The sequence below is a fragment of the Uloborus diversus genome, chromosome 5 (genome assembly GCF_026930045.1).
Source record: "Uloborus diversus isolate 005 chromosome 5, Udiv.v.3.1, whole genome shotgun sequence".
Classification (NCBI taxonomy): domain Eukaryota; kingdom Metazoa; phylum Arthropoda; class Arachnida; order Araneae; family Uloboridae; genus Uloborus; species Uloborus diversus.
The window spans coordinates 137,256,580-137,271,505 of record NC_072735.1 but is presented as its reverse complement, the minus strand read 5'-3'; the positions used below and the strand labels follow the sequence as shown (position 1 = coordinate 137,271,505).

Sequence of the window (14,926 nt, the reverse complement as noted above, 5' to 3'; positions counted from 1 at the left end):
AAGCTAACATGCCAGCAATGCAAGGGACACTGGGTATAAAGAACTGTGCGCATGCGCAAGTATCGTCGAAGTTCCCCCCTGTTCTATTGTGTACTAATTACCTTAACGGTGACAGCATGAAATCAATACCATCTTGACGGCGTCAACATGTATGCAATGCTGATATTGTAAGGTAATATCAATATTGGTAGTTCAAGATGAATGCAATGTTGCATACATATTGTTATTGCAAATATTGCTTTTTAATCTTTATGCAACCTTTATGCAGTATGAAACATGTCAATATTGACACCGTCAGTATAATATCAAGATATGTCAAGGTTGTTGCAAGAAATTTTGCTAGCAGGGTATTTCCTGTGGTCGTCCAATCTTCCTTCATGACAAGTGAGGACTAGAGCTGCAGATGCTTTTCCTGAAAAAATTTACAGAAGTTGGTGACGCATGTATTATCTCTTCACATCAGGAATTCATTCAATGTCTAATTCATTACCAGTTTTCGGCGATAATGATGAAGACAAAGAACAAATAATCGAGGGTGTCCCCACAGCTGATCAAAGGATTCTAAGTATAAAGACTCGAAAGTTTGTAAATGCCAACTAAGAAGCAAATTTTCAAAAAATCGCTCATACCAATAGTGCTACAAATGAAATTGTATCTAAAAACAAAAAACAAGTAGTATTACACATTGTTCTTACTACTTCATTGGATAAGAGTCAATTTTTAAACAGTGTGCTTATGTTTTTAACATAGCCCCGATTTTACGTTTTTCCGCTTAGAACATTGTTTATCACTATCCCAACAGAAAACGTAATATCGGGGTTCCACTGTATTGTGTCCTGATTTTTTTTCAAAGCCACTGCAAAATCCGGTCATTTTCCTGAGTTTTGAATTTTAACTTCTTATGATATGAACATACTTTTTCTTATATAAACATGTGTAAAAATCTTCTCAAATAAATTTATATATTATTGTTTTAGCCATTAGATCGGGAGATCCCAGAGTTCTACTCTATCCTACCGATTCGGATGGGAACTTGTGCGGCACTCGGAAAGCTAAAGTAAGTGAAACATTGAACTTAAATTTGTATTTAGCTCTGAGGAATTTTTTTTTAAATGTAATTGGTTTTATTGGTGATGGTCTATATTGTAGAAATAAGAATCAATATGGAAAGTAAAATAAAAAAAGTATTTTTTTTAAGCTTTTTCTTTTTCTTTTTTTTTCTTATGTAGTTAACATTTTAAGTTTAAGTGTGAAGTTGTACACAGAATTATGCAAATTTAGTGTTAAGTAGATTACATCTATGAGCAACATTTTTTTTAAAAAACATTAATATCACCTACAATGAAAAAAAATTTTAAAAGCAAAAAAATAAATTCCTCCATAAAATATTTTTTGTATAAAATGTTGAAACCATAGAATTAAGTTATGAGTGATGCTCACATTCTTTTTTGCATTTTCAAAACATTTAGTACTTTCATTAAAAGAAAATTCATTCGGTTCAAACTTTAACTTTCCTTACAAAAAAAAGTCGGATTTTTCAAAAGTGTGCATAAGTCTAAATAGATTTTTTCTGTGTTTACAGTGCTTCTCAAATTCGACATGCTTGAACTTCTTTTGAAATCAGAATAAAAGCATGATCCAAAAATTTTATTTCAGAGCTCCCCTATATGGAACTCAGGATTAAAGACAGGTTCAAACCAAAAAATTGTATTTATCACATTGCTGTTAATAAATTAGTGATTGAGAAGCATTGGTATTCATCAGCCCCTAAGTTACCCCTAATTGTATTATATCAAACCCATTCCGAAAGGTCAACATTGACTACTTTGTATACAAATGAATTACCACTCCACCATCTACTGCAACATTTGGATGGAAAAACTGCTGGACCAAAAGGATATTGTTTAGAAATTGGGGAAACAATGAAAAGGTAGCTGTAGTAAACTTTAAAAAAGTAGATGTATCTTTGGCAGAGGTTGCCTCTAATGAGCTTAGTATACATAGATCAATGGTATGTTTACGAATTGTGGAATGGTATTTCAAACGGAAATGTTTCATTCAGTTTGTTTGGAAAAAATACAGTCACTGCAGAAGATTAACGACAGCAAATATAGCTTTTCGGTTAGATATTTCTGGAAAATGCCCATCAGAGAACGTGAGAGTTTCAACCTTATATGTAATTAGACTATACCCTATTATACTGTATAAATCATCATGTGGGATTGGAAGTGAATACTTTTACAATGTAATAAAATTAAGTAGTCATGTCAAGAAAACATTCCATTGGTCAAAGCTGACCAACAATAGAAAACACACGAGGGAGCTAGGCCTTCAAGAGCTATAAAAGGGAAAAATGGCCAAGCTCAATAATTATGTTCAAGAATTCAAGATTCCTACAGTAAATTTCAATGCAGACAACTATTTTATTTTAATTGACTGGAATTCAGTTGCATTTATAAAAATTGATGCTTATCTCATTCACAATGCGGAAGAAAATCTTGACTTATAATTGTTTTTTTCCCCCTTCCAAGTTGTTTATACATAAAAACAACGTTTTCATTTATATTTTAAGCTATAACGCACTAGTTTTAAATAATTCGGACTAAATAGAGTACTTTGAAAGAGAAAGGCAACGAACTAGAAAAAAGAACGCAGTTGATAGCAGTGATCGCAAAAAGGGACGAGATAGAGCTGGCAGAGCATGTGAGATGTGCACACTTTATACACATTTAAAGGCCTTTTGCATATCCCTAGGTTATTCAACTAACTATAACATTAGGTATTTATTTCTCTAGTGTTTAATTTCAACTTTTCGTAGTTTCAAATGAGAGATAACTATATTTTATCATTCCATTTTATTCAGTTTGGAGAAAAATCATGCTAAATGATTAAAATTGAAAGTCAAATGGGCAGCTAAAGCTATTATTTGATGTAGCTCACATTTTGTATGAGAAATAGGCTTGATAAGAGGCAATTTTCTTACATATAGGCCTTACATGTTTCTCAATTTTTTATTTATTTTTTTTCACTCCACCCCACTGTACATGCCATGTTCAAGCTCAGGCTTCTAATTCAAATATTCAGCAGTTCAAATATTCAGCAGCTTAAATTTTGTTAGAATTGTGCTCATTATAGCTACTTGCATTATTTAAAAAAAATTCTAATGAAAAAGACATTCCTATTTGTCATTCCTTATTTTTTCTTTCTTAAGACTAATTGAATTTAAATTTCTGTTGCATGATTTATTAAAAGTTTTAACAATAATATTTTGTATTATCTAGGAATAAAACTGCTCTGTACTATTTTGACATAAGAGAGTGTAAAAAATTGTATATGTTCGATAAGAAGTGTGGTACTCCTAAGGTAATGTAACTAAATAGGTTATTCTGTTGTATAATTCTTACTAAAGTTAAGGTTTACTGGGCTGCTGCTGGCAACTAAAACGGCTACTAAAGCTACTATTTTGAAGCAAAGACATAGGCGGATTTAGGACCGAGTTCCTGGGGGGGGGGGGGGTATTATTATTCTTATTATTTTTTTCTTTTTGAGTAATATTGTTTGTAATCAAGGCTGGATGTAGACTTAATATGACTCTAAGCTATTCTAAGTTTTTGGGTCTCTCTTGTAGTCCGGACAATTTTTCTGTCGGTGGCAGAAAAGGCCATTTTTTTAACACCATGATTTACTTATTTTGTATCGTTTTTATTAATATGTTGACTGCTGTGTTCCTGAAATTGAACTCAAGAGGGGAAATGGTGTCCCTTTTAAGTAGAGGATAGAATATTTCCAATTTCAAGGGGCCTGGGGGTTTCTCCCCCGGAAGAAATTTTTGTAAAATAGATATAAAATTTTGCATTTTGAAGTCTTATAAGGGGTTACTGGAACTACAAAAATCTCGAAAAAATAGGCAAAATACTCCTTTGCAATTTACAATAACACACAGTAAAAATTGTTTTCGGGTCGACAAATCTATGACAACAGTCTTCAGAAGGAGCAGAGAAGATTGTGCATTGTTATTTGCTTATTTCGACTGTCAGTTCAATTTAATAAGCTTTTGTTCACTCCTCCAACCTATCTACAAATACAACAATGAATTAAATACAAAATGATCAATAGTAAAGAATGCTTTAAAAAAATGGTGTTAAATAAGTAACAAGAGAGTAACATGCTGCCCATTTGGACAATTCATAATTCATACGATTGATTTTAAAAAAAATGAAGCACACTTTGATTAGGAATTTCAAAGACTTATCTAATTCTTTTCAAGTACTCGAGAACAATTAAAATTTCTTAAGGCACTTTATTTGTCCTTTCCAGTCTCTGAAAATTAATATTAGGTTGTACAGTTTTACAGTATTGTTCTAATTTTGTAAGAAACAACTATTCCAAGTTCAAAAAAAAAAAAAAAAAAGAAAAAAACTATAGATTTCTCACTACAACAACTTTTTTTTTTCCACTTACGAGTTTACAAGTAGTGTAGAAAACAAAAAGGAATAGAGGTAGTGCTTTTTTTTTTTTTTTTAAATACTACATTCAGGATTAAATAAACTGTAAGATATGAAACATGTGAGTCCCAAAAAATTATCTCAAGGTAATTTGTTGCAGAAAGGTGAGAACCATGATTTTTACATTTTTGATGCAGGGTGGGGCAAGGAGCTGAATTTGAGAATTTCGACATTTCTCCCCTACTCCCTCCCATTTTTTATCAATTAAAAAATTTATGGTTTGTATCCACATTTTTCTAAATGTTCTAGGTTTTCAAGCACTTGAAAATAAAATTTACTTTTCAAGTACTTTTTTTTTAAGGAACAAATCATGAATTTTTCGGGAGTTGGGGGCCTATAATAAAATGGATGCCTTAAGCTATAGCTTGTTTAGTTTATAGGTAAATCCGTTTCTTTTTAAATCTTTGTTTTTGCTTCTAGTGTGTTGAAATAGTCGTCGATTATTTTAAGTATTGCAGCTGAATACATAGCTCGTTATTTTCACTTATATACTTGCCCTAATAGTTTTCAGTTCAAAATTTTTCAACACATTTTCAGCAACCCAGTGACAGCTTGACTACTTGTAATACGGTGTACGGTATTTCTCTTCCCCCCCCCCCCCCCACACACACACAATCACAAAAGGACAGTTGCTAGTCTCTTCATTTTCACTTCTGAACTATTCAAAAAAGAAAAAAAAAATCATGATTTTTTTTCTTTTGAGATTTTGGAAGGTGTGTTGTTGCTATGTATAAAGTCCTCGCAAGACTGGGGGGCATTGACCCCCCTCGCCCCCCCCCCCCCCCCATAAATCCGCTCATGAGCAAAGACATCTCAGCGTCTATATTATAGCTAAAATAAGACCAAAATCAAATGCAAAAAGCAGCAACTATTTTAATGAAAAAGTGACTAAAATACATAAAAACTTCCTTCTTTTTTCTTTTTTTTTTCCCTATAGGGCACTTTTTTAATTAAAAATTTGTTTGAAATTTAAAGAGGGAAAAATTAGGAACGTTTTACCTGGTTTATTTTATGAAAATAAGCATTTTAAAATGTAGGAAAATGAATTATAATAAACATTCATCAGGGTTCATATGCTCTGGGAAAAAAAACAGGGAAAATGACATTGTTAAAAATGTCATTAGTTGTACAGTTACTGAAAAGACTAAGATAGCAAAAAATTCCTTGAATAAATTGTAATTTGTAATGATATTTTTAGCAACTTAGGTGCAATTACTATAAATTCAAGATCCTTTATTTATAACATAACATGTTACCATTGTAATCAATTATCAAATCATGTATCAGGAAAGTTGCTATTATTATTTATGATTATGAAAGTATTACTAATTGATGCAGAATTGCAGATAAATACGAACAAAATTAGTTATTTTCTATATTAATTTGCTTTTGGAATGACTTTCAAAAGAAAGAAAATGTATAAATATTTTCTACTTTAAAATGGCATTAAAAATATGATCAGAAATGTGTGATATTTGCATTTTTGTACAATAAGTTTTTTTTTTTTTTTTTTTTTGTTTTTTAATCACCGTTTTTTGCAATCTGGATTTTTTCAAAAAGTTCATTTCCACAACTACTTTTTTTATTAACTGTTGTTTGCATTCTGGATAAATGTCAGTAAATTTTGATTTTTAATTTCTTGTAGCCATGATTTTTTTTTTTAAGTAATTAAAAGGGGATTAAGTTTCATGTTTATTAATATCACAGATGTAGTGTTTCTATTTCTTTTCTTTTTATATACTCAGTCCTTTACTGTTTTTTAATCAGAAATCATACAGTGAGAATTGTACTACAAAGTTTCGGTACTTGTTTCTTTAGTGTTCTCTTAATAGGGAAAATTTTCAGAAAATTTACCATGCGTATAGATCTAGCCCCCACTGTGAGTGGTCTGATTTACATTCCACACAGCCAAGAAATGTCTATTTATTGAACTATCATGCATTAATATAACATAAAGTGTTTTTTTTTTTTTTTATGGAAGGCTATTTTAGAAACTTTTTTTTTTTTTTCATCTAGAGACTATTTTTCATTTCTACTAAAATAGTCATTTTTAGTGCCGGAACTTAGTGGCGGGGCTGAGTCTCTGTCCCCATTCTGTCCTTTTGTTGATGTCTTTGTTTTTCCTATTTTTAAATCCCATCTTATTTCTTTGCACAAACTTAAATGAGTAGATCTCAAAAATCCAAGGCTGTTAGGGCTCACACCCCTTCTGCTGTATAAAAGCTTAGATTATCCAAAAAAATAGGAAATTTGCAATCATAATAATTTTACTTGAAAAAACTTCACTATGGCCTTAAAATTGGACTTTACTTTTGTTGTTTGCTCATTTGATTTCTACAGCAAAACCTCCATACAAGGTTCTTTGCTGGTATTCTTGTTTCATCAAAAAGTTGTGGTTAAATAACTTATAAAATTCGTTTTAAAACCAACACATACCTTCTTGCTAGTTTACACAACTTGTTATAAAAATGCTGCAAATAAGCTACTTCAAAGTGGTGATGTAGTTTCTTTATCACTTTATCAGTGGGAAAAAGTGCTCAACACTGCTGGGGTGGAGGTGTGTTCAGCTCTTTCTAACTGACAACTCTAAATTCTACTAGTACAGCTCTTTTTCTTAGTACAGTCAACTCACAATAACTTGAACTTACAGTGGATCAGTTAAAAGCTTCGAGTTATGGGAAGTTCCCACGGCATTCTCGAGTTTGGGACCCAAATGAAAACTTTGAGATGAAGGAATAATCGTGTTATAAAGCTACAAGTTATCGAGAGTTGTCTGTACAGCCATTCTTCCTTGTATTGAGTTTATTCTCACTCGACCGGACCATTTTGATCTATTCAAATTCTTTCTCCTTACTCAACCTAAAAATTCACATTTTTAATCAGTGGTCACTTTTCAATTAGTTGCTGCTTTATCATTATTAGCCACTCTTTGCCGGAATAAAGTCTTGACGAGTGGCAAATGAGGCCTACTGCTATAGAGTGCGTATTTGTATAAAATGGAAGAGGAAAACACAAAATTACAATTGCTTCATCTAAGAATTTTTGTAAAAAAGCAGTCATTAAGAATTCTTCTCTGTATTTCTTTGCAGAGCATTAATGCATCCATCAGGGTGGCGACACATCAGGGAAATCAGGGAGATCAGGGAAAAGTCAGGGAACTTTATTAATCAGGGAAAAATCAGGGAAATATCAGGGAGTTTCGAAAAAATAATAAAAATTCTGGGAAAATTGATCAAAAGAAGAATTTTTTTTTTTGCTTTGCAAAATAAAGTACCTTAATTTCCTACGCATCTTCGCCAATTATCTGTTGAGAAAAAAGTAAAATTAATGAGGTGCGATTATACACTATCTTAACTTTTTAAACACAGGATGAACTTCCTATGATTGCCTCTGTATCTGTAAAGTTGTTTATTTTACGTAGCTCGAATTTACCTTTCATAAGTTCTATGCTACGTAAAATAAACAACCCTACAGGCAAAGAGGAAGCCGTCATTAATGCCTTAGCTCCCTTGCCTTTACTCATTGTCTTGAAGTAATTAGCGTACTGTAATCACAATTTCTAGAAAAGATCTTTGTTTTTTAAATTAATACAGATAAAAGCTTAAAAATTATTGCTTCTTCGCTTTTTTAATTTAATTGCTAAAATTGAATGTTGAATGAAAATCAACTTTGTTTTGTGCCATCGTATTATTCGCTGTCGCCTCAGATTATACAAGGTTTTTTTTTCTCCAGACTTTAAAATACTTTTATTTTAAAACCAAGTTATATATATATACATATTTTGAAATTAATTGATGGTTTTTTGCATTTCAATGTTGTTTGTTACACAGATAATCTAAGATTTTTTTCCCCCGACAAATAAAGAAATCATTTGAAATTGAGTTTGCTTGTGTACATAAGTAAATTTTTTTTGTTATTCTTGCAGCAATAATTATACTGCTTGAAAAATTAGTTCAAAATTATTTCTATACTTTTTAGTTTTATCATGATTAGATATTTCTTTAAGAGTGTTTGTAATAATTTCTTAGAATTCCTATGTTATAACTGGTTGCTGGAAGTAAAGAGTATTTGTTTCAGATTTCCTATAATATTTCCCTGTAGATAATTTAATGTATTATTTTTACTGAAAAAAAGGAGCATCTTTTCAAAATATATTTTTAATTAACAACTTAAAACATTTTGAACATTGCATTTTATTTAATATGCAATGATTTTCAAGTAGGTCAGAGCACAGAAACCATTATCATTGGTAACGTAAATCAGGGATATTTGGCGAACTTAATCAGGGAAATCAGGGAACTTTTTTTCACAGTTTCTGTAGCCACCCTGATCCATGATCACTTGTGTCACTTCCATGATGGAATCTTCCTTCACTAACAAATCAGAAAGATGATTTCTATTGTCTAGGAATGGCTCAAAATGTTCAATGTGAACGTTTTTGGTTGTGCTTCACCGATTTCGGTAAACTTGTTGGTTTTGGCCTCCTTTGTCACTCCTAAAAGCTCTTCTTTCAGTGAGTTCTGATCTGTGTGAGTTCAATAACTTTACTTCTGGAAATAGCTCTGGAACCAACCGCGTAAAATGTCTCCAGAGGTCCAAGCTCGATTATTAGCATGCCAAAATGCAGTTGATTATGCGTAATCTGCAATCTTTAGGAGTTTGGATTTTGAAAGAGGGGAAAATTTTATCTGTTTGCATTACCGCATCCGCGTAAAACCGAAACTCATCCGCATAAAATAAAATAAAGGTTTAAAATCTTAAACTGCATATAATTGAAACCATGTAAAATAAACCCACATAAAACGAGGGTCTACTGTATTTAAAAGACAAAAACAAACGAAGGAAAAGGGATATCAAGGATACAAAAGATACAAAGAAAAATATTGTATCAAATGAAAAGGTTGAAATGTGTAACAATGTGTTATTCATATTACAGTGCCCGGGGCTTATTAAAATCACATTCATTCTAAGGATATTTGATTTTATAAACTGGTATACATGCACTTAAAAAAATAAATGGTTTTAACATTTAACTACTCTAAAAAAGAAATAAATTAAGATTATTTATATTTAATTTTTAGTGTTGCAAAAAACAGTTGATGTTTTAACTTACATGAGTTACAAATTTTTAATTACACAAGGGCCTTAAAATAGTAACTTACTGTTGTTTGAATAACAGACTTCGAAAGTAAAGATTGAGAAATTCCTAATTTGCTATCACGCTAACTACATTTAGGAAGCTTATTATACTTATGCAAAATTTCGAATTTATCTTTCACACTCAAGTTGTTACGTTTAGCATGCTTGCTAACCAACAATTTTAACTTAAAATAAATGTAAAAATGAACAATCAACCTCTGTACATAGCTGAATGAGCAGTCTAATTGAAACTCAGTGGTCAGTGAGCAGGACTGCAAGTCGAAATAGATCTGTAAGTGGAAACAGCCTGCACCAACTAAATAGTGGGTGGCTCTGAAACACCTGTGGTTGCTTCATTCTTTTTCGTTTCATTCAACTCCCCAAGAAAAAAACGTACAACTTGCAGCTGGACCTTCGTTTTTTTTAAATATTTATGTGAAATTTATCTTATTAGTGCTGTACTGTTTTCAAATCTTGAAAGTAAAAATAAAATCCTGCTTCTATTTCAGACAAAAAAGAAGAAAAAGCGGTCTTTCCCCCCCCCCCCTTTTTTCTGTTTCTAAAATGTGCTATTCAAAAGTTTGATTTTATAAAACGGCACGGATAATTTTATTAAAGGATAATTCTAATATATTTTTATATGGTAATGATTCTGTTCTTCCAGATTTGATTTTATAAAGCGGCTGATTTTATAATCCAGCGATTTTATTAGTGGCGGGCACTGTAATTTGATATATAATATGGTTTTGTAGTTTTTAAATATACCAATTTTTATTTTAAGTAATTCTTAGAAATTTAAATTCATCAATAACTGAAATTTCGGAAACCCTTTAAAAAAAATTAATCTGATTTAGATCAAAAGAATCTGATCTAAATTAAAGAAGTCATATATTTTGTATTGTTTCAAAGAAATTATGATTTTTGAAGACCCTACTCGGAAGCAAGGATAGTAAATTTATTTTTTATTCAGTGAATACCTGTATTAAATTCTCTGATACAGTTCTTCACTGTAATTGTAAAATGTTTAATTTTTAGGTCTACTAAAGTTTACTGTGTTTTAACTCCAGTTTTTAATAAAATTATTCATAATCAGTTGAATTTTTCTTATAAGAATAATGAAAGTAGTACTGTTAACTAGTAATTCAACAAAATTGAACAATTTATTAATTTTAATAAGATAAAGTATGGCACTCACATTATTTTTCAGTTTATAAACAGATTTATTTATTAAATTATTTCTTTGACCTTGCTTTTTCTGTCATGCAGGAAAAGACCAGGCAGGGATTATTAAAACCTGGTAAAACAAAAATTTTATGGGATACTGGCTGATGGGGTTGGGGGGGGGGGAGGGGGATACGATAAAACTTTATTTTATTTATTTATTTATTTATTTATTTATTTATTTATTTTTTCAACATTTAAAAATTTATATTTTGAGATGTGCCAGAATTGTTGCCGATGGAGTGAAATATATAATATGTTTACAAAATATCTTTGTTGCAATTCAAAAAATAGCAAGTTTTCTGTACTTTATATAGTATTTTTTTTGCTGCATTGCATTTTAGTGCCATATTTTTTATCAGCTTTTGAATTATAATCTTTTAATAAACCTTATGAACACAATGTTTTGATGTTTAAAAAAAAATCAAATTTATTTCAGGTTTGTGTTGAGACGTGTCCTAATGAAACATTTGTTGCTCATCCATCAATGCCTGGCATAGAAGAAAGAATCTCGCAACTGATTTGCAAATATGATGCAAGAAGATATGATAAGGTAAAAGATAGTAGATCCTTCTTATAAGACATAGAAAAGAGCCTTTTCCCCCTGGTTTTCAGAAGTAGATACATATTTATTTACTTGTATTGTTCATTCTCCAGAGCAAAGACTAGCTCTTGGGTTAGATTCAATTTTAAAGGGGGGAAAGAGGTTGAGGATGGGCACCTTCTATTCGCACTTGCTATCTCTGTCTTTTTCGACGCTACTTAGAAGGAACTACTGGACACTTTATTTTGCTTTTTCAAGTTGCATCACTTTACCCATGACCCTTGGAAGATGGCCACCCTTGCACGAACAGTGATAAACTAGTAAACTTTCAAAAGTCATGAAGAAAAGACCTTTTGCTTCTTCTGTGGTTTTTGCAGTACTGTTTAAAATTATTATTTGTAAATGGAAGAAAAACGGCAGACATCAAAAGAAAGTTAGGTGTTCTTTCTGTAGAGTATGAAGTAAAAATCTTAACATAAACATCTGTTTTAAGATTGTTCTTTTTCTCAAAGGTTGTTGTATACATAATCATTTGTTGTCAATGTTATGTCTAAAATTAATAAAATGTGTCATACATGGTAAATAGTGTAGTAAAATCTGTATGTATTTTGATAAAAAAGACTTTTACTCTTAAAAATATATTAGCTCTAGCAGGGGCGCAACCAGAGGGGGGCCCACAGGGCCCGTGCCCCCCCCCCCAGAACGTTAATTTAAACAATTTTCAAAAATACTTTTTTTTTGTTTGAACAAAGATGAACACGCTTTGAGAAAACGAAGTGGTTCCAAAGTAAGCAGGGACGACGAGAGATCATTTAAAACTTCCCCCCTCTCTTTTTCGGCATTTATTTTTTCTGTAGTTAGGAACTCATTTGAAACATCAGTGATTACAAGATCGTATCTTCTTCCGTGTGCCAGTTGATGGATAAGAAGTAAATCTGAGGAGAAAAGCTTCGGAAAGCAAAATTCACCATTACTTTCGTTTTTCTCGGAAACACTCCCGATTGACGACGGATGAAAATGTTATGCTGCAGGGGGGACTAAAAAGATGCCTGCTTGGCCGACCGCACACGTGTTCATTGTAACTAATAATAAGACGACATTTTGTCTGCTGTACTGGAAAATGTCGGCGCCAGCGCCGCGGTTGACTCCGACGCCGCGGGTGTTTGTATTGGCCAATCCTTTCTCGTCCCCCCCCCCCCCGATTACACAAACGACAGAGCGATTCTCATTATTCAGTTTGAGTTTCATTTAAACTTTATGCTTAAGCTGTATCACTTCAAACCTACTTCTTGTTAATCTTCATCTATAATATAAAATGCATTTTTTTTGTTTTTATTGTGACAAATTCAGATATTTTTTAAAAATTGTTTTTGGCTTTATTTCTCATTATATCAGTACTATCTATGAAACGCCAACTTACGCTCTTCGACCTCGGGGCATCCAGGTCAACTATATCTGCTTCCAACAGCACAGATGTAGATTTTTCAGCACCATCGGAGAAAAAAAGACAACGACATGATGAGGAAGCACCGATTTCCTCGAATTACATCGATACCATCCCTGCTCACGACATTGGACTATGCATCGAAGAGAAAGTATCTCGGGGAAATGCGATGTGCATTTGTTACTAGTGATGTGCCGGATCGTTAAAAAAGTAGATCCCCGGATACGGATACGGATCATTAGTGTGGAGATCCGCGGATACGGATACGGATACGGATTTCAAAATTTTTTTTGCCCAATTCAACTATCCAAGTTGAAAACTTATTACGGAAGGTATTCCCGTCATAATAATAACACTGTTTCTTCAAAAAATGGCATCTACGGCGAAAATATAATAAAGACTTTGATTTACTCCTTAAAGAAATATGCGTTAAAATTGAGGGAGAGTTGGAAGGAACGGGTCAGCGCTGCATTAATGCTTAAACAGAATGTGAAAAAAAATTTCTAGCTTGCTCGGTAGATGTAGGATACAAGAGCAAGAGTGTAAAGCTGCTACTGGATAGGCTAGCAATATTTTTTCGCATTTTCTTTCAGCATCAATGCAGCGCTGACCCATTCCACCCAGATTGCTCCGAAAACAGAATAACAGAGCCGGGAACACCTTTACACACAGTAAATGGAGAATTTTGTCTCACTTTTTTGAAGGATGCGGAGAAAAACCAAAATGAGGAATTAACAGAAACCTCAAATCAATAACAAAAAGTAATATTATACTAAAAAGAAAAAAAAACATGTCTCAGAGGGCCGTTGGCATCTGAAATAATACCTTATAATTTAAATAGGGAATATAACCTAATTTAAACGGAATTTAAGAGTCTTTTTTTCAAATATTTAAGAATTTTTAGAATAGAAAAGATCCGTTTAAGATCCGTCAAAAAAGTAATGGATACGGATACGGATCTTTATTTTTCCTTGGATATCCACGGATAGGGATACGGATATCCGGAACATCACTATTTGTGACTGAATGTTGGGACCCTTCGGACAATTATATTTTTCCTCAAGTTGTGGAAAGGGGAAAGAAACAAAAATTTCAGAAAAGTTGGCTGCAAAGGTATACTTGGCTAGCTTACAGTGAAAAACTTTCCGGAGCTTTTTGTAAGCACTGTGTCTTGTTTGCACCAGACAATATTGGCAACCAAAAGTTGAGAAAGCTAGTTAAAGGACCGCTATGTCAATATAAAGATGCAATAGAAATTTGCGATTCTCATGAGAAAACTTCATATCATAGAGAAGCAATGATAAAGTCAGAAGAGTTTGTTGCCAATTTTTGAAGACCAGAAAATGCTATCATAAACATTATGGACAGTAGTCGCCAGAAGCAGATTTTGGAAAACCGCTCCAATACTATGCCCATTGTTAAAACGACGAACATTGCGAAGACACGAAAAGCCGCTTCGCGGGCACCAAGATAGCGGAAACCCACTTAAAAGCCCCGAACCCTAAGTCAATGATGGAGTATTCCGTGGAGCATTACGCTTCCGTTTAGATGCAGGAGATGTTAATTTAAAAAAAGCATCTCATGTCTGCTCCTTCCAACGCCACTTATTTGTGCTGGAAAACCCAAAACGAGATAATTTCAGCATGTGGTCAAATAATTGGAACATCCGTGGCCAGAGAAGTTAAGATGCCGGATATTTCAGCATCATTGTTGATGAAACGACAAACATTTCTACGAAAGAACAGTGTTCTGTATCAGTCCGATACATTAAAGACGTGGATGTTTGAGAAAGATTTCTTCGATTTTGCGATCTTGAAGGTGATTCTGATGACTTACGATGTTTAAACGAAAAGCCGAATGGCTAAATTTCGTAAGTCAGTCAACAATGTTACATGCTTATACAAGCAGAGATAATACAACACAGTGGAAGGTGCAGAATCAAATGTTAATGTGAAGAAATGAACATTGGAAACTTGTTAAAATCTTACCAAAAATTTATTGGTCCATAGTAACTAAAATAAGTAAACTAACAAAAATAAGTTCATAAGAATAAACCCTGGCCATAAGTGGAGG

The 14,926-nt window shown here is 32.5% G+C and overlaps 1 protein-coding gene across 1 annotated transcript in view; it reads left to right on the top strand.

Annotated features, from left to right (window-relative positions):
- Positions 1-269: 269 nt before the first annotated feature.
- The window catches only part of LOC129223160 (choline transporter-like protein 5-B), a 51,518-nt gene continuing 36,861 nt past the window's right edge, over positions 270-14,926 (top strand). Inside the window, exons 1-3 of the mRNA XM_054857727.1 lie at positions 270-384; positions 978-1,057; positions 11,305-11,418. Of these exons, the coding sequence (XP_054713702.1) occupies positions 270-384; positions 978-1,057; positions 11,305-11,418 (309 nt within the window). The remainder of the gene's footprint in view (positions 385-977; positions 1,058-11,304; positions 11,419-14,926) is intronic.